Genomic DNA, 17,832 nt, shown 5'->3' with positions numbered 1-17,832 from the left:
ATTCAGTCACAACAAGTAGTCCCAAACGCCGTGTTTTCGTGTAGTGTTATGCAACTTTTAGATTAATTTTATATTTTATATTATACAGTTTTATTTATGATTGGTTAAATTTTTTTAAAGTAATTATTTCTTAATATACGTTTCTAACTCAAACATCTTATATTTTGAAACGGAAGGAATATATTTGCATGAACAATAATAAGTTGCATGTGAGCGGTGAGCCCATATTGACAAAGATAACTATCCTGATAGTGTAACACAACAAGACCTAGAGTTGACTATTAGTCAACTTATGTTGTCGAATCTGAATGGTCCAGACTTTTAAGTCCAAACGTATCTTGTTGAGATCCCTGTTCAACAAAAGGAAGGCTAGCATGGCTAATCGAATAAAGAAAGATTAATGGTGAAAATTTTGATCAATATGAAAGTTTAGTGGAAGACCAAAAATAAAATAACTAAAAGAGTAAGTGGACGACCCATTTTGCCAATGGACTTTGACTCAACAATTCCTATTGTATTCCATCTTCAAATCTGTCGATTGTCACCTGACGATATCCATATTGATATTTAAAGAGTTCGTCAGGTGTGTCGTCTCTCTGTTTTCTTGGGACTTCAAGATGAGTTAAAGCCCGCATACGAACGGTCACTTAAGAATTTGTTTGCTAATCAAATTCTCAATTTGTTTGCTAACCAAGAATACTACTATTACAATCAATAGACAAAATAATTGCAACACCTATAAAAAGACAAAACAAAAAGATCAAAAACATGACGAAAAAAATAGAGAGGGGAAAGAATTACGTTTTGAAAAGTTGGGATTTGAAGGGTTGGTCAATCCATTAGGGGAAGTGGGGAGCAATGTGAGATAATATTAGATTATAGTAATGATGAAGTTGCCATTATATGTGTAAGTTGTATTTTTGATGAAATTATGGATTTTGAAGAAACTTTTAGTATTTTTGTGGGTCTTTAATGTCCTATTTACGATACTAATCACTCAAAAAAGTTTGGAACATTATGAATCAAATATCGAAGGGCAAGATATGTTTGTCTCTTGTCTAAAGTATAACGACGGGACTTCACCCCTCTTTTTTTGCTTTCCAATATTTTTGATTCAAAGTTATCTATACGTAAATAAGTATAAGATATACTCCTTTTTTTCTGGTGGCTATACGTTATTGTTATCATAAGAAAATAAAAAGTTTAAGCTAGCTAGACAACAAATAAAAGGTTACTCTACATTTCAATATTCCATAGGGGTGGAAAAAGTGTAATAGTGTTCTAAACATGATCGATGGAATTATATGTCTAGCTTATTTACTCATACAATATCAAATGAATCGTAAGAAGATGAATCGTAAGTTGAAGAAAAAATAAAAATTGCTGAAGTTAAATAAACTAAACTTTATGTATGATAATCACAGAACACACGAAAATTTTGTTTTTAGTGCATCAATATAGCTTTCATCACAACATTTTAAAGGCAGCAATACATAAATGCAATAAATATTAACATTTCATCTCTATATACCATATACAGTATATAGCATATATGTATTGAAGAACTTCAATCATTAACCTCAACTGATATTTGAAACATTTTTGAAAGAGTAGTCATATGTTCTTAGAATTTAAAACATCCACACAATAATGTTACATATTGAGAGCGCAGTACAAGAACTCCGATGATGTCTTTACAGAAAGAATCATAGAAATTAATATTCATATATAACTATTTATACTGCTATAGTAGAGGTATACTTAGGCCTGGGATTTTGAACCGAACCGATTTGTCCGAACCGAACCGAACCGAACCAAACCGTAATTCGGACAAATCGGTTCGGGTTTTTCTAATTGATTAAACCGATCGGAATGAGTTCAATTTAGGATTGGTTAACCGAGATTTTCGGTTCGGTTTTCCAAAACCGAACGGTTATCCGAAGAACAAAAAATCATAACCCAGCCGCCGAGCATTCACTTCCTTCTTCCTCATTTTTCTTCGATTACTTCTTCATCATCATCATTCTTCTTCTTATTCATCATCACCATTATTCTTCTTCTTCTTCTTCTTCTTCTAATTCGATTTACAAGCATCATCTTCTTTTTCGATTCATCATCATTCTTCATCATCATTATATTTCTTCTTCGATTCATTATTCTTTGATTCTTTATCCTTCATCACTATCTTCTTCATCTTATTTACCGCGAGTTCCGCTTTTCAAATCACACCACCGGTCTTTCTTAGATCTCGCCGCCGGTGTCTTTCCAGATGTCTTCGTCGTTCATCGCTAGAAAGCGAAACAAAAGACCAAACTTTCTTCTTTTCCTGTTTTTAGATTAACAGGCCTTGTGCTTTCAGGAGACAAAGCCTGAAACCCAATTTTTAAAATATTTTTTAGCCCTGCAATACTTTAATCGAATAACCGAATTACAATAACCAAAATAACCGTCTCCAAACCGAACCGAACCGAAATCTTATTCGGTTAGATTCGGAACAGTTTTCAGTTTCTGAATAAACCGGAAAACCGAGTAACCAAAACCGAAATATTCGATCGGACCAAAGTCGCAGGCCTAGGTATACTACTCGATTGCATATTGTTAGTAATTTGGATTATAGTTTGAAAAGTGAGAGAGAGACGGAGACAAGACACCAATAATAAAGGCCAAACCCACTACGGGCAGAAGAATCAAGACTGTTAATATACAATCACGGGGACCCTATAATCACGAGCCCTAAAGAACAAATCACGAGCTCCACTTAGCATCTTTACTTTTCCCATATATGGTACACTTATGTTCGTTCTCTCGCCTTTTTTTTCTTTGCCTTTTCATATTTGGTAAACTGTGATCCTAAGATATGTAACACTATACATAATGGGATCATTTGCAAAAAATTAACTCGGTCTATATATATATATTTAGCCATGTTATTTGCATTTTACTGTACTGTACAACATCGGTTTTCCCATACTATCTTAAAACCTATCATGATCATATTCATAATAGTGGAATGACACAATATCAAATAAAGATAATGAAACAAAAAAAAATATGTCCACTGAAATGAACTTTCACTAACGTACAATATAGGTGTAATTAATAGATGTACATTACTATTTTTTACCTTTTATATTGAAATTGTGACATGATACTACGAAATGTGAACGAATAGCTAGAAAATATCATTTCATAATTCTTTTTTTTTTTGTTGGAATGCTAAATATCATTACATAGTTTCATATATATCGGTACATTAATTGGATGTTTATATACACGCTAATACGCTTACGTATACATCCTGTCACATGGGATCATTATAGAACTCCTCTTTTCTTTATCTTTTTGCACAACTTGGCTTGTGTTGATTATGCTGATATGCATTCTGTAAAACAAACAAAGCATCACAGCGCTGATTTTGAAAGTCAGAGCTAAACTAGGATCAGTTACGAGAGAAGTCTGGGAGATCTCTTGATTTTATTTCACTTTTAGAAAAGCAAAACCTTTGACAAAATAACATATCATATCGTGGATGGGTTTATTTTCTGCATGACACGTAAAATAGTTTGTTCCATGAGTGGGAGTCCCGTTGTGACTTGAATGATAAAGACAACTTCGCTTAAATATTTGTATGATGATGACAAAATGAAAAGGTTAAACAAAAAAAATGGGACAAATTAAATGACTGTATTTAGTGGTTTTATTTCCGTTTTTTCATTCTCGAAGCAGTTCATTTTGGTCAGATAGACTTGCATATCTATATACATTTTTTGTTGTATAAGTTAATAGATTAGTGGTTTTATGGTTATAATGGAGGTAGAAATTTTCTTTTAGAATATATGATTACTGTAGAAACGTGAAAGTATATGATTACCCAACCTTATTACATATACAGTAGTACTTCTCCTTCAATTCTATCAATCTTGTAATTGAATACGTTACAAAAGAGATAAAGGGGAATATCATGGGCTTGTCCCATAAACCTTTTATCAACAATTAAGCCCATTAGTATTCTATGGACATGTCTCATGAGTGGAACATGTTAGTCATCAAATTATAGTCAAAAGTTGTAAACAAGAATGACTGAATGAGAATGGCATTGGTATCAATAGATTTGAACACGTTACAAGTTAATATTGGGATTTGGCATTTTATGTTCGCCTAAAATATCGTGTGTCTGCAGAAAAGCTGGTCAAATTCCTAGTATAGTTCGATCGTTGAAAACATTTGGATTTTCTACTTTGTATACATATATATGTTGTAACATTTTACAATATTCATTATTTTGAATACTTTTTATATATATTATTTTCATTTTTTTCGCCAAGCCTAAATGAGTTAGAACTTATGCTGTGTACGTCTAGACCACCAACCAAAAACAATCTCATCACCGGACATAGAGAATGTAATGATGAATAAAATCAAACTTTCAATTAGCAAAACCCTAAATTCTTTGGCGAAAAAAAAGTTCTGAAAATGGGGTCACGTGGGAAAAGCTGATATAGCTCACAGCCTCACACTAATGGCTTTGGTGAGAAAACAATATAATTGTAGTCGGTGGGGGTTCAGATCAATTATAGCAAAAATATATAATAATGATGATTATTTACTATAGAGCTACTAGTAAAACCATGATTAGTCACCCACCACATGGACGTCGTACCAAATCCTTTGTTTCTAAAAGCTTTCTTTATATTATTATCACTCTCTAAATAACTTGATTTTTCAGAGGTTGGCTCTAGATTTTAAAATAAGAAAAAATATATTTGTAACTTTAATTAGGCTTTTATCAAATTAAATTTTAATAAGAAACAATGTTGACCCAAGAAAAAAAAGAAGAGAGAACAAAATAGCATTCATAAAAAGAGAAACTAATACTCTTGGACTCACAAAAATTAAAATCAAATTATTATTGGTATCTTCATGTTTATGTTGTAATGGACAGGAGAACTGTGAACTAACTTCGACTTAAAGCAAAACAATAATGAAATGATTGTGGCTACTCGGTTCAGTGTGTTACTTACTTATAAAATAATCATAATACTTAAGAGCTAAGAGTTAGATTAGTCCAAAACGAATGATCGTTACAAATACAATAAATTGCCTGCATATGATAGAGTTGCACTTGCACGAGCTGTTTTTTCTTTTCAAGAACGAACACTTTACACTTCGCTTCTAAATTTGGATAAATTTTGGAACTTAAGGTTCAACTCGATTTTGTTTGGGCTGAATACTCTTTAAGCATATTTTAGGCTGTATAATACTTTGGTCTGGTCAATTACTTTTCTGTTAACTTGCTAGTACTCCAACCCTACCTATCCCAAACCATTTGGTAATCACTATTTACGGTATATTATTGTAGTCTCAGGCCGAATCAAAATGGTACTTACTTGTTCAACTTCCTAATTCGATTATACGGTTCCATGTTAACAAAAAGCAAAACACACACACACATACACACAATAATCCATAATGGCGTAACAAAACATTATTCTAACGTTTCCACGGATTTTCAGTTTGCCTTTCAGCTGTCAACTTTATTTTGATTTTTGTCTTTATCCTGCTTTACTTGAATTCGCCTCTACAACTACAACGTTCAATTTCTGTAGTAATAGTTTTAAAAAGGTATGGGGGAAGCACTTTAATAGAGAGAGAAGAAAAAGAAAAAAAGGCAGGAGTAAAAGCAAAAAAAAAGTGAAGAAGAAAAAAAGACACAATCTCCTATTCAATTGCTAGAGATTTATCATTAATTTATACGATCATTTCCCCCCAAATTCATGATATACTCTTTAAGTCTTAACTACCTTGCCTCATCTAGCATTATATGGACCAGACAACACTTCTCTAAACTAAAATGGACTACAACATTATTTTGTAACATTTGAAAAGTCTTAAGACAAAATTAGTCTATTTAGATTAGGTTAGTGATGATGTTGAAGAATTGATAGATTCGCTTTCTTATCAAAAAAATTAAAATAAAATAAAACCACAGTGGAAGATTTAGGGATTTGTTTAAGTAGAGAATTAATAATAACAATCATCTGAAAGATTCTTCCTTTGTTACATTATTTTATTAAACTTTTGAATTCGATTTTTTGTCCCCAATTCAAGACCAAAAATATAAAGTTTATTATAAACTTCCGTCGGTTCAACATTATAAAAATAATAAAGTCAAAATACACCAAAAAAAAATAACAGTGATATCATTTACACATGTCAATCAACGATTAGTACACGTGTCATTAACGTGAAAAGAATAGAGAAAAAAAAGGGAAACAAAAACCACGAACGTTGAAACCTATCAATCCCGTAACCTGAAGAAACCGGTAAGACAAGACATCGCACCATGTCCGTTATTGTTAACTTTGGTCCTACAGAGCCAACACAGAGCAGAAGAAGAAGACGATAGATAGAAAGATCAGAGATTTAGATTAACTCATCAGAAACCATGCGAAGACTTTAAGAAGCTTATATCAACAATGGGTTTTAGTTTTTTTACTCGATTCTCGATCACGTGATTGCAAGTTTCAACCTTTCTCTTCTCTTCTCTTCTCTTACCTCTCTCTCTCTCTCTCTCTCTCTTTCTCAGTCCTTGTCTCTCTCGCTTCTGAAACTCTCTCGTGAGTGTGTGGTTGGGGTGTTTTTGGTCATTGGGTCAATGGCGGTTAATGTGAAATCTGTGCTTGAGTTTCTCCGGAGGAATGGTTTAACGGAGGCGGAATCTGCTTTGAGAGACGATATCAACGAGAAGAACCAACTCGCTTCCTTCGATTTCGAGAAGTTTCTGTTTCCTATTCCTCCTCCGATGAGAATCACGGCGAGTTCTCGTCCTTCTGATTCCGCCGGCGAAGATTCCGGTGGTGATGCTGATGGCTTGAAGTCTTCTTCTTCTTCTTCTGACGACGACGAGTTTGTCAGCTTGGACTCCTCCTCTTCTGGCTTCTGTTCTTCTTCCGGTGAGCTTTTACTAACTTCTCCGATCTTAATGAAGCAGAACTGGACTTGTTCTTGATCTGATTTCAAGAAATCTAAGATTTTAAGATTTTTGATTGTATAAATGCAGGTTTTGTGAATCCTTATGGAGATGGTTCATCATCTGATGGACAGTCTCAATTTGGGACGGCTCGAACATATCCAGAGTGGAGCGAGTTTTACTTACACAACAATGAGACTGAAGATGAAGATGAGTTCATGTCTCCTGCATTTAGAGAATCTGATTTCTTCATCTGTCCTGTAACCGCAGAGGATAAGTTCATCACAGATAACCAATTCGAGAACATGGTTGGTGTTTATGACAAATCATCATCACAAGGGTCTCAAACTGAAGCTAGTCTTGATTACTTAGATAAGTCCTTTCTTCTTAGCAATGTGGAGGACTCAAAAGATTTCATTGGTCTAGATGACAAAACTGATGAGCTTGTTGATGAGTTTAGCTGTGAAGAAAGTGATACAAAAGATAATGGTGGTGATCAGGGGAATGTAACAGATGAAGAGGTTGATGTTGTTCATGAGTTTGAAGATGAATATGAAGTCTTTGATCTTAGAATCATTCATTGGAAAAACAGGTATGCGATCATTTGCATTGGTAAGTCCTAAATAGAAAGAAAGATGAATTTGTAATCGTTTCTTTACAGGACTGGATTCGAAGAGAACAAAGATCTACCAATTGTGATAAACACAGTGATTGGTGGAAGATACTACATTACTGAATACATTGGTTCTGCTGCTTTTAGCAAGGTGGTTCAGGCACAGGATCTACACAACGGTGTCGATGTTTGCCTCAAGATTATCAAGAACGATAAAGATTTCTTCGATCAGAGTTTAGATGAGATCAAGCTATTGAAACATGTCAATAAGCATGATCCTGCTGATGAACATCACATCCTGCGCCTCTATGATTACTTCTACCACCAGGTAAGAGTTCTTAAAAGAGTGAATTATCAGTTTCTCTCAACCAAGAAGTTTCTAATTCTTGCAACAAAAATATGTAACAGGAACATCTCTTTATCGTCTGTGAACTTCTCCGAGCAAACTTGTATGAATTTCAGAAATTTAACCAAGAATCAGGAGGAGAACCATATTTTAACTTAAGCAGACTTCAGGTTTGTTGTTTTCCTAAGACTAGAAAAAAAGCCTAAAAACAAACTTTTGTTAATCTCAATTGATGTTTTTGTTTTCTCAGGTTATAACTCGTCAGTGTTTGGATGCGCTTGTGTTCCTTCACGGACTAGGAATCATACATTGTGATCTCAAACCTGAGAATATACTGATAAAGAGTTACAAAAGATGCGCGGTGAAAATCATAGATCTTGGGAGCAGTTGTTTCCGGTCTGACAACTTGTGTTTGTATGTACAATCACGTTCCTATAGAGCTCCTGAAGTGATTCTTGGGCTTCCATATGATGAAAAGATTGATATGTGGTCACTTGGGTGTATTTTAGCAGAGCTTTGCTCTAGTGAGGTACTGTCTGGTTTCCATCTATATGTTTTATCCTACATACCAAAGAAACTAGTAACACAAATGTAACAAAGTGTGTATGTGTGTGTGTGCATCAGGTTCTGTTTCCAAACGAAGCAGTAGCGATGATATTGGCTAGGATTGTTGCGGTTTTAGGTCCTATAGAAACAGAGATGCTAGAGAAAGGTCAAGAGACACATAAATACTTTACCAAAGAGTATGATATCTACCACTTAAACGAGGTGAGTTTTTATTTGATATAAACTGAAAAGACTTGAGACTTGTTTGCTTGAGTGTGACGCATTATTGTTGTGTTGTTTTGGTGTGATAGCAGAGCAATGAGATTGAATACATAATCACAGAAGAATCATGCTTGGAAGAACAATTACATGTTAGTGATGAATTGTTCGTAGATTTTGTAAGGACTCTACTTGAGATCAATCCATTGAGACGTCCAACAGCTCTCGAGGCACTTAACCACCCTTGGCTCTCTTCTTCTTCTTCTTCTTACGATTGATTGATTTTGTTTTGGCTTCTTATTGTGTTTGTCTGGTCCTCTGTTTCTCCTGCTCTTTTTTTTTTGGTTATGAGATTATATGTGTATAGAACTGTTTTTACATTGATTTCTTCACATTGTTAAGTAAAATGCTTGTGTTGTGCAATAAAAGAATTTTGATACATAGTTTCAGTTACCGGTTGTTGGACCTATAGATCAAAAACTTAAAACTAAAATTTTGGACCACCATGATGTGCATTTTATGATGACCAAATATGGTACATTATTTTTGTTATCTACTCCTTGTACCAAATACCAAATGCCAATTATGGATTTTAGTAGTTGGAACAAAATTCCAATGTAACATAATTGATACCCTTCCCATACACATATATATCATAAGTCATATAACCAATCAATATCAATCAAGATACACAAATTGAAAAAAAAAGTGAAGATGTCATTTAAAAACTTTTCCTAAAAACAAAAGGTTGACCAATATAGATATTTATATATATAAATAAAATCCCAGTATTTAATATAATATGATATCATGTTTAATTATGATTCTACTTTAAAATACTATAAATTAAATGTTAGATTTTGTGCATCTTAAATAGCAAAGAAAAAAAGCATATGAAATGTGAAATAAATGATTAGGTAAATTTTTGATTTCTTTATGTATTTGTGTGTTTTACTTTATTTATGTGATATATACAGATCTAATTTTATTAAAGAATTTATTCAATTAACACGCATAATAGATAAATTAGTTCATAATTTTAAAATAATAATTGCAAGCTTTCCTTTTTCCAATAAATGTTTCCATTATAAAAAAAAAATGTTAAAAAAAGGAATGAACGCAGCACTTTCTTCTTCTCTTATTACAAATCTGTCTCTTCCTTAAAAACTTCCCCAACCTTCATTTCTCCACGCGTGTCTTCCCACCTCACTTTTATATACTGAAACATTCGACGTGTTTCTCAGTCTCCAAAAGAAGCGCGTGAATCGTATCTAATTGAAAAAAAGAAAAAAGAATTGACGTTTTGCCTCCTTCACCAAAAAGCTTGCGTGAGCCATCTTTGCTTTTGTTGAATCAGTTCGATTCATGGCGGAATTGAGTCAAGCCGATTTGGTTTACTCTCCTCGTTCGGTTCAACTATGGAATGTTTTGGTGAACTGGCTCGATTTTTTCTATCGGTTCTTTCTCAAGTTCCTTCGTGTTGATGCTCATCATTCACTTCTCTCTACCTCTCCTTCGACAAAGGATGGTTTCAAACCTTTGTCCGTCATCGATTTACCGGAGATTGCGACGGAATCACCTGTTTCCATTCAAATCGCCTCCGAGAAAACCTCCACTGAAGGCCAAGTCAGTACCATCCAGAAACTAACGGTATGCTCTTGTTTTTTCTTTTTCCTCTTCTTGATTTCTCAAAATGTTAGTGTGCTTCAAGAAACTGCGATCATTTCTAGAATTGTTTAGCTTGTTTGGTTTGGATTAGCTTGCTCAATTTTGATGCATTAAGTTTTGCCTAGTAGCTATTGGTAGTGTTTTGAGTTATTCTGAGATATGTAGGTAGTTCTTGACTTGGATGATACACTAGTGTGTGCCTATGAGACATCTAGTGTACCTGCTGCATTACGTACACAAGCTATTGAAGCTGGGTTGAAGTGGTTTGAGCTGGAGTGTGTATCATCAACCAAGGTGATCTTACTACTAGCTATCAAGTTACTTAACCAAGGTTAATTTGGTTGATATGCAAATAATTAATCTCACTTTTTTTGCTGCGTGAAGGAATGCAATGGGAAGCCTAAAATCAGCCATGTAACAGTGTTTGAGCGTCCAGGGTTGCACGAATTCTTAGAACAACTCAGCCAATTTGCACATCTTATTCTTTTTACCGCTGCTCTCGAAGGTCACTCCTTGAGTCACTTTACTACTTCTCTGTTTTATCACTCTCTCTGTTCTCGGTTTAACCGTTTTTAACAAGTTTTTCTCAAAATCTGCAGATTATGCTAGACCTCTTGTGGATAGAATAGATACACACCATGTATTAAACCATCGGCTTTACCGTCCTTCTACAGTCACCACGTAAGTTGTTGGTTTAAAACAAATGATATGATTTTACCTTTCTTTTTTAAAGATATGGTTGTGAATGAGTTGAGTGTATTCTCTGTGTTCCCAAATATACAGGCAATATCGAGATCATGTGAAGGATCTATTATGCGTATCAAAGAATATGTGTAGGACTGTTATTGTCGACAACAATCCTTACTGCTTTCTATTACAACCTTTAAACGGGATTCCATGTGATTCGTTTTCCGCAGAACAGCCAAATGATACTCAGGTATGTACATCCAAACTCATTTTTTGTTCATGTAATACTGAAAACATGTTTGTTCAACCGTTGGAATTTAATGAGATCTCTCATTTATGCAACCAAAAAACATATTGAAGCTACTAGACGTTGTTCTCCCACTTCTTAAGCAACTTTCAGAAGAAGAAGATGTAAGAGTAACTCTTTACGATAGATTTCACATGCCTGAATGGTTTGAGAAGCAAGGCATACCACGGTCTTGCTGGACATCATCATCACAGGTACCTGAATCTAGATAGTTGGAATCTCTCTCAATCTCATAGCTCACATATATAAGTGGAAAGTGTTAGACAAGTTTGGTTGGGACCAACCAACTAAATTTTAGGTTTGTCTAGATTGGACATACTATTGTGACTGTGTATTCATGTTTTGATTAAAATAAAAATAAACATCAGAGTCTGATTTCGTCTATTATATGATCAATCCATTACGATTTACTAAACATGTCCAACATGTTTGTTTTTGCTTCCTATTTTATGGCAACTTCATGTTGGTCGACATGAAAACATGGCCATATCCAAAAAAATTTACAATCCACAATCTATCTTTTTTCAAATCAGCTCATGTTTTTCATATACCAAAATACAAAACCTATAAATATTAACCTCAAAAGTATCATATGGTTTGACATTGAACGTTTTGGCATGTGTAGCCATGTAAAATTATTGTGATGCACTAGTAAAAAATTCTTAGTTTTATTGATTTATAGATTACCATAGCATTTGGCTTTGTATGATTATAGGATTTGTATTACGTATCTGAATCCATCAGTCACCTTGACTCCTATTGGTAATTTAGTATTAGCACCTAACCTGATAACGTCTCTTACTTATATGACTTATCATAAGATCCTCGTGGATTGAATAGCGAAACAAACTCCCTAAAGAACCCTAGTTAATAACCCTGATAAATCCTTTACTAATTAAGACCTTTTAAAAATAAAAATAACCCCCCAAAAAAAAAGAGACAAAAACCCCAAAACACAAAAACAAAACACAAAACCCTAATTTGGATTCAAGAAGGCCGTCTTCAAGATCATCCCACTGGATCTATCAAAGAAAATCTAACATAGTCAATAGCGAAGCAAATCTTTTGAGTCTTTATATGCCTAAACATCCAATCAGTGATAAAATCGGAAGTCATCTCAAGACCATACATTGCCACAAACTCCTTCCAACCCGAAGTTAAAACAGGTGTTCTAACCCCATTCCAGATCTTGAACTTCATCTGTTGAACTTCCCCGTCTGGTCCGTACACCGAAACATCAAGCCCCAGGCTCAGATTCTCTGATTCTTCTAGAAAAGGAAGCATCGTCTCCTCCACTAGCTGCCTCGGTAACAAGAGCCTGCATTGATCCTTATCCACGTCGCTCGACATCAACTGCTTCTTTAGCGGTTTGCTGAATCGCCTCGTCACCTCAGCATCCTGGAATATCTCTAGTGGATCAGGGTCATCTCTGTACCATGCCTGAATGAGCCTCAGAGTTTCTTCTGAAAAGAGCTCCTCCTTATTTATTTTCATCGTATTCTGATTGTTGTCAGCATATTTCCTCTTCCTAGACGGTTTTTGATGAGCTTGGCTTACTTGTGATAACGGAGTCGACTCAACCTCATCATCTATATCGTCTTCTTCTGGTGACTGATTTAGATATTGAGCTTGAGCTTGGTGTAGGTGCATCAATGTCCAGGCAGCCACGTGAAGGTCTTCATCTTCTTCTTGTGTGAAAGCCATGATTTCTCAGGTTCTCCCTATCTTACCTTGCGGAACAGTCAATATATTTAGGGTTTGTATTTTCTTTCTTTCTTTGATCTTATATGAACGCTTAACTAAATATATTTCTTTATATACTTAGGTTTTCCATTTAAAATTGTATTTTCCTTTATTAAAAAAGCAAATAAAACATTTATTCAGGATATTGGTTAAAATTTAATTAAGAAGGTAATATAAAGCGAAGCTTCTTGGTGTGATATATCATATATCAATTTAATTGAGTGATATATATCACTCATACTCATGCATCTCCTACTCTCTTCAACGCAGAACACTAAGGCATTGAAATTTATGTATAGAAATATAGAATATACGGAGCCTGCTACGACGTCCAAACACTATGTTCCAATGCTGGAGGAACTTAGGGCTAGAGACTTGTCTTATGCAGTTATGCTCTCTAGGTTCCACATCTTTTCATGGAGAGAGTCTGGAGTAAAGGGCATTGGTTACTGTTTTTTTCCTAATGAAGCCCCAGCTTACCAGAACTCAAGATTGATTTTGAGAGATTGTACATGAAGGAGAGGTGAATCCCTATTTTATCCATTGATATGCTCTGTTTCTTATGTAACTTGAGTTCTTGTTATCTCAATACAAGTTATGTCTGTTCATTCTTGTCTCTAGGGGAAAGCTAAGAATTAAGGTTCTTGAGGCGCAGCGACATTGGTATATAATCTTGACATTCCAGTTTGAAACAGGAACGCCATACATGCTTTTCAAGGTAAGAAAATATTCATGACTGGTTCTTACTGCGGTTTTTGATACTCTACTGTAGAATTCATGCAACCGCAAAAGCAAAAACTTCAAACATGCGTGATAGTCTGGTAGACCTACTGATATTGGTGTACAAAATTCTTGCAGATGCATTTGTCTATTTGAATCTCCAGAGGTACACTTCTTTACGTAATGATCAACCTTAGGAAGTAGTTCTGTTTCCTCTGTTTTAATAAGTTTGGTTTTGTTACTCAGGGCCAACAACTGAATTAGGATATATTTGAAACTATATATAATTTTGTACTACCATGCACTCAAAGCATCTTCAGAGCTTGCTGCAAGTGATGGTGCCTATGAGACATACAAAATTACAAAGGAAGCTAGTCCTGTGAGCAAGGTATGCATTTCATCCGGCAATTAATATTTCAATAGCCTATGACTAAACTTCATAATATCCATTGTTTGGTTGACTTTATCTGATGATTCTCTAGGGAATTCTTCAACCTGACATGTGGAATAACAATTGAAACATAATTTTCGTAAAGATAGTTAAAAATATAATGATGCAATATATAACACAGTTATTTTTAGTTTGAATTTTCAAATTTAAAATCCACATACCAGTTACCGCAATATATATCCCAAGAATTTAGTGATTCTGCATTCACTGACAGTTCCTTAATATTTGGAAACTAGTTACAACTTACAATTCATTTTTTCATATAAATTCTTGTGAAGAATGTTGATTTTTGTTAGATCATATCGTTGGGTTTTTGTTGAGTTTAAAAAAATGGTGTCCTTCCCCAATCTCAACTCTGATGCCGGATTGAAGATGCTCGACGAGTATCTTCTCACTCGTTATTACATTTCTAGGTTAAACTTAATTTTCCCTTTATTTTCACTGAGCACCAAAGATGTTTCAATTAAGTATAGTGCACAAGTACAACTCTAATAGATTAGATTCTACTTAACCTTTACCTTTTGGAACAACCAGTACGTTTCAGATTTAATACGTTTAAGTTATTTAGTTTCCCACTATGTATACTCTTACAGTTACAAGGCTACAAAAGATGATATTACTGTCTACGGGGCTCTTCTAAATCGTCCAACTTCACAGTATGTGAATGCATCTCGTTGGTACAACCACATGGAGATCCTCTTGAGAAGAGGTATCACGTAAGTTTCCTCCACTTGCCTTATATGCATAGATTTTAATTTACGTAGCTGTTTGGATTTATTTTAATTCGTGTGTGTCTTTATTTGCAGATGTATCTCTTCTGAAGAGAGTGGTGTCACTATTGATGGATCTTCTGCTATTGATTCTAAGGTACTCTATTGTTTGTTAGTTTGTCCATAATTAATGGTTTCATGGAATCATGTTTGGCGCTTATGTAAGATTATACTCTAGCTAGTGAGATCAATATCTTATACGTTATTGGTTATTGCTTCCATCATATTGTAGGATGGTTGGGAAGTTGTTGATGATGATGATCAAGATATTGAAATTATTAAGGAGGAAACCGAAGAGAAAAAGAAAGCTACTTTGGAGGCATCCACAAGGAAGGAAAGTATGTTATGGTTTGGGAACACTCTTTGTATAGATTTCTCATCATTTGTCTTAAATGGTCAATAGATCAAACGGGTTTGTTTCATCCTTTGGGCAGCTTGGCAGTCAGGGCTAATGGTTATCACACCGCGTGATGATGAGATGGACATGGAGAAGCTAAAGGATGATATAAGATCTATTCAGATGGAAGGATTGATTTGGTGACCATGTAAGTTTGTTTCATCTCTAGCACCCTCAAAATGTTTCTAAATTTCGGGAAGGTAGTATACAAATAGTAAAACTCTGAAATCTCTCAGCGAAACTTTTCTCCGTTGGTTATGGAGTCAAGTTGTTGCGTATCATATTCATCATGTATGATGATGACCTTTTCTGTTTCGACACCCTTGTCGAGACGCATATATATAACTGTGGGCGTGTCAGGAGCGTTGAATGTTCCAACTTCGAGCGTTGTCCGGCTAATGATGATGGTGACCTACTAGACGAGGAGACCGAGGAGGAAATGAAAGCCGCCGGGATATCAGGGCTAGTTCTTCCCCGGTATCGAGATTATAAGAACACCGACATTAAGAAGGAAGAAGAACGTATAAGATCCATCCAGAAGGAAGGAGTGTCTTGGGGAGCAAGTAAGTTGGTGGATCTCTCTTACACTCTAATTTCTTTTTACAATATATTATTCCAATATCTCTCTATTTTAATTTTCAGCAAAGCTTTTCAACCTTGGCTATGGATTTGTATATTTGCGGACCATGTTCACCATTATTGACGACCGTGTGTCTCTTGACACCATTCGCCGAAAAGGGTTGGGTGTTATTCCCTTGAACAGAATATGTAAGTGTTTAAAATAATTTTTCAACTCCTTTGAAANACCGAAGAGAAAAAGAAAGCTACTTTGGAGGCATCCACAAGGAAGGAAAGTATGTTATGGTTTGGGAACACTCTTTGTATAGATTTCTCATCATTTGTCTTAAATGGTCAATAGATCAAACGGGTTTGTTTCATCCTTTGGGCAGCTTGGCAGTCAGGGCTAATGGTTATCACACCGCGTGATGATGAGATGGACATGGAGAAGCTAAAGGATGATATAAGATCTATTCAGATGGAAGGATTGATTTGGTGACCATGTAAGTTTGTTTCATCTCTAGCACCCTCAAAATGTTTCTAAATTTCGGGAAGGTAGTATACAAATAGTAAAACTCTGAAATCTCTCAGCGAAACTTTTCTCCGTTGGTTATGGAGTCAAGTTGTTGCGTATCATATTCATCATGTATGATGATGACCTTTTCTGTTTCGACACCCTTGTCGAGACGCATATATATAACTGTGGGCGTGTCAGGAGCGTTGAATGTTCCAACTTCGAGCGTTGTCCGGCTAATGATGATGGTGACCTACTAGACGAGGAGACCGAGGAGGAAATGAAAGCCGCCGGGATATCAGGGCTAGTTCTTCCCCGGTATCGAGATTATAAGAACACCGACATTAAGAAGGAAGAAGAACGTATAAGATCCATCCAGAAGGAAGGAGTGTCTTGGGGAGCAAGTAAGTTGGTGGATCTCTCTTACACTCTAATTTCTTTTTACAATATATTATTCCAATATCTCTCTATTTTAATTTTCAGCAAAGCTTTTCAACCTTGGCTATGGATTTGTATATTTGCGGACCATGTTCACCATTATTGACGACCGTGTGTCTCTTGACACCATTCGCCGAAAAGGGTTGGGTGTTATTCCCTTGAACAGAATATGTAAGTGTTTAAAATAATTTTTCAACTCCTTTGAAACTGCAAATTTTTATATTATGTGTTAATGCCAAAGATGTTTGTTTGTTATTGGATCTCGGCTTGAATCATAACGCAGAGGCTTGGAAAAATATACTCCCAAGGGGTGCGGCTTTGCTTCTGTAATGTGTTGCTTTTTGATATTTTATCATTGCTTTGTTTCCCTCATCCTTATGAGTTATGAATAAATACAGATTTCCTTCTACAAAAATCTCAAATATTGGATAGAGCAAAGTAAAGAGAAAGAGATAACAACAAAACTTAACGAAGATGTTTTGTACCTCTAAACAAAAGTTAATTACTTGGGATAACATGAATCGTGGGTTAAACATGGAGTCATGGATCATGATATATTCTAAAATTTGATTGCTGGACTTACATGATCCGTTTCTTAGGTTTGGACCGTTTGGTTCCACTTAAACTTGGCGAAAATCAGTTTAGAGAGGGATAAACTACACAATACTCGTAGCGTAAAACACAAGTTACACAAGAAATTAAACAAAGTGATAAAGCAGTGATATCCATCTTGGCATCTTGCTATCCTTAAGGAAAAAGAAAACTATGATAGATTAATTTCGTGTTTATAAAACCTGAAAACTCTCTTTATTAATGATAACACCTTGTTTTTTTTACAACACCTTGTTTTCTTTTTAAGAACACCAAAAAAAAAAAAAAAAAAAA

General features: G+C 34.9%; 4 protein-coding genes and 1 long non-coding RNA gene across 8 annotated transcripts; 4 read left to right on the top strand and 1 right to left on the bottom strand.

Annotated features, from left to right (window-relative positions):
- Positions 6,299-9,137, top strand: LOC104782485 (serine/threonine-protein kinase ppk15-like). 2 transcript variants are annotated; one of them, XM_010507430.2, is made up of 7 exons: positions 6,299-6,953; positions 7,061-7,562; positions 7,632-7,911; positions 7,992-8,099; positions 8,180-8,458; positions 8,554-8,697; positions 8,787-9,137. In XM_010507430.2, exons 1-7 carry the CDS (start codon positions 6,656-6,658, stop codon positions 8,970-8,972), a joined length of 1,797 nt encoding a protein of 598 aa, XP_010505732.1. In that variant the 5' UTR covers positions 6,299-6,655; the 3' UTR covers positions 8,973-9,137. The 2 variants fall into 2 exon arrangements, with proteins under 2 accessions (XP_010505732.1, XP_010505733.1); XM_010507431.2 differs by having other exon boundaries at positions 6,300-6,953; positions 8,790-9,137.
- On the top strand, positions 10,000-11,740 carry LOC104782483 (CTD nuclear envelope phosphatase 1 homolog). The gene is made up of 6 exons (XM_010507428.2): positions 10,000-10,344; positions 10,528-10,656; positions 10,747-10,867; positions 10,962-11,043; positions 11,146-11,299; positions 11,410-11,740. The coding sequence occupies exons 1-6, from the start codon at positions 10,060-10,062 to the stop codon at positions 11,566-11,568; spliced, it is 930 nt and encodes a 309-aa protein (XP_010505730.1). The 5' UTR covers positions 10,000-10,059; the 3' UTR covers positions 11,569-11,740.
- Positions 11,906-13,162, bottom strand: LOC104782484 (putative B3 domain-containing protein At4g03170). The gene has a single exon (XM_010507429.2). It carries the CDS (start codon positions 13,058-13,060, stop codon positions 12,365-12,367), a length of 696 nt encoding a protein of 231 aa, XP_010505731.1. The 5' UTR covers positions 13,061-13,162; the 3' UTR covers positions 11,906-12,364.
- LOC104784303 lies at positions 13,194-16,235 on the top strand. The gene is made up of 9 exons (XR_002037779.1): positions 13,194-13,622; positions 13,721-13,817; positions 13,958-13,985; positions 14,066-14,207; positions 14,864-14,986; positions 15,077-15,137; positions 15,273-15,378; positions 15,475-16,000; positions 16,080-16,235. It is a non-coding gene; the product is annotated as an uncharacterized LOC104784303 (long non-coding RNA).
- On the top strand, positions 16,244-17,439 carry LOC104782481 (elongation factor 1-delta 2-like). 3 transcript variants are annotated; one of them, XR_767018.2, is made up of 5 exons: positions 16,244-16,291; positions 16,388-16,498; positions 16,711-16,913; positions 16,993-17,118; positions 17,231-17,439. XR_767018.2 is itself a non-coding variant. In XM_010507419.2 (4 exons), coding segments are annotated over exons 2-4 (402 nt in total). In that variant the 5' UTR covers positions 16,244-16,291; positions 16,388-16,639; the 3' UTR covers positions 17,233-17,439. The 3 variants fall into 3 exon arrangements, 1 of the variants encoding a protein (XP_010505721.1); XR_767017.2 differs by having other exon boundaries at positions 16,587-16,913; XM_010507419.2 differs by having other exon boundaries at positions 16,388-16,913.

This window comes from Camelina sativa, chromosome 4, assembly GCF_000633955.1.
Source record: "Camelina sativa cultivar DH55 chromosome 4, Cs, whole genome shotgun sequence".
Lineage (NCBI taxonomy): Eukaryota > Viridiplantae > Streptophyta > Magnoliopsida > Brassicales > Brassicaceae > Camelina > Camelina sativa.
Note: the sequence above shows the minus strand (reverse complement) of the source record. Positions and strands in the feature narration are given on the sequence as shown.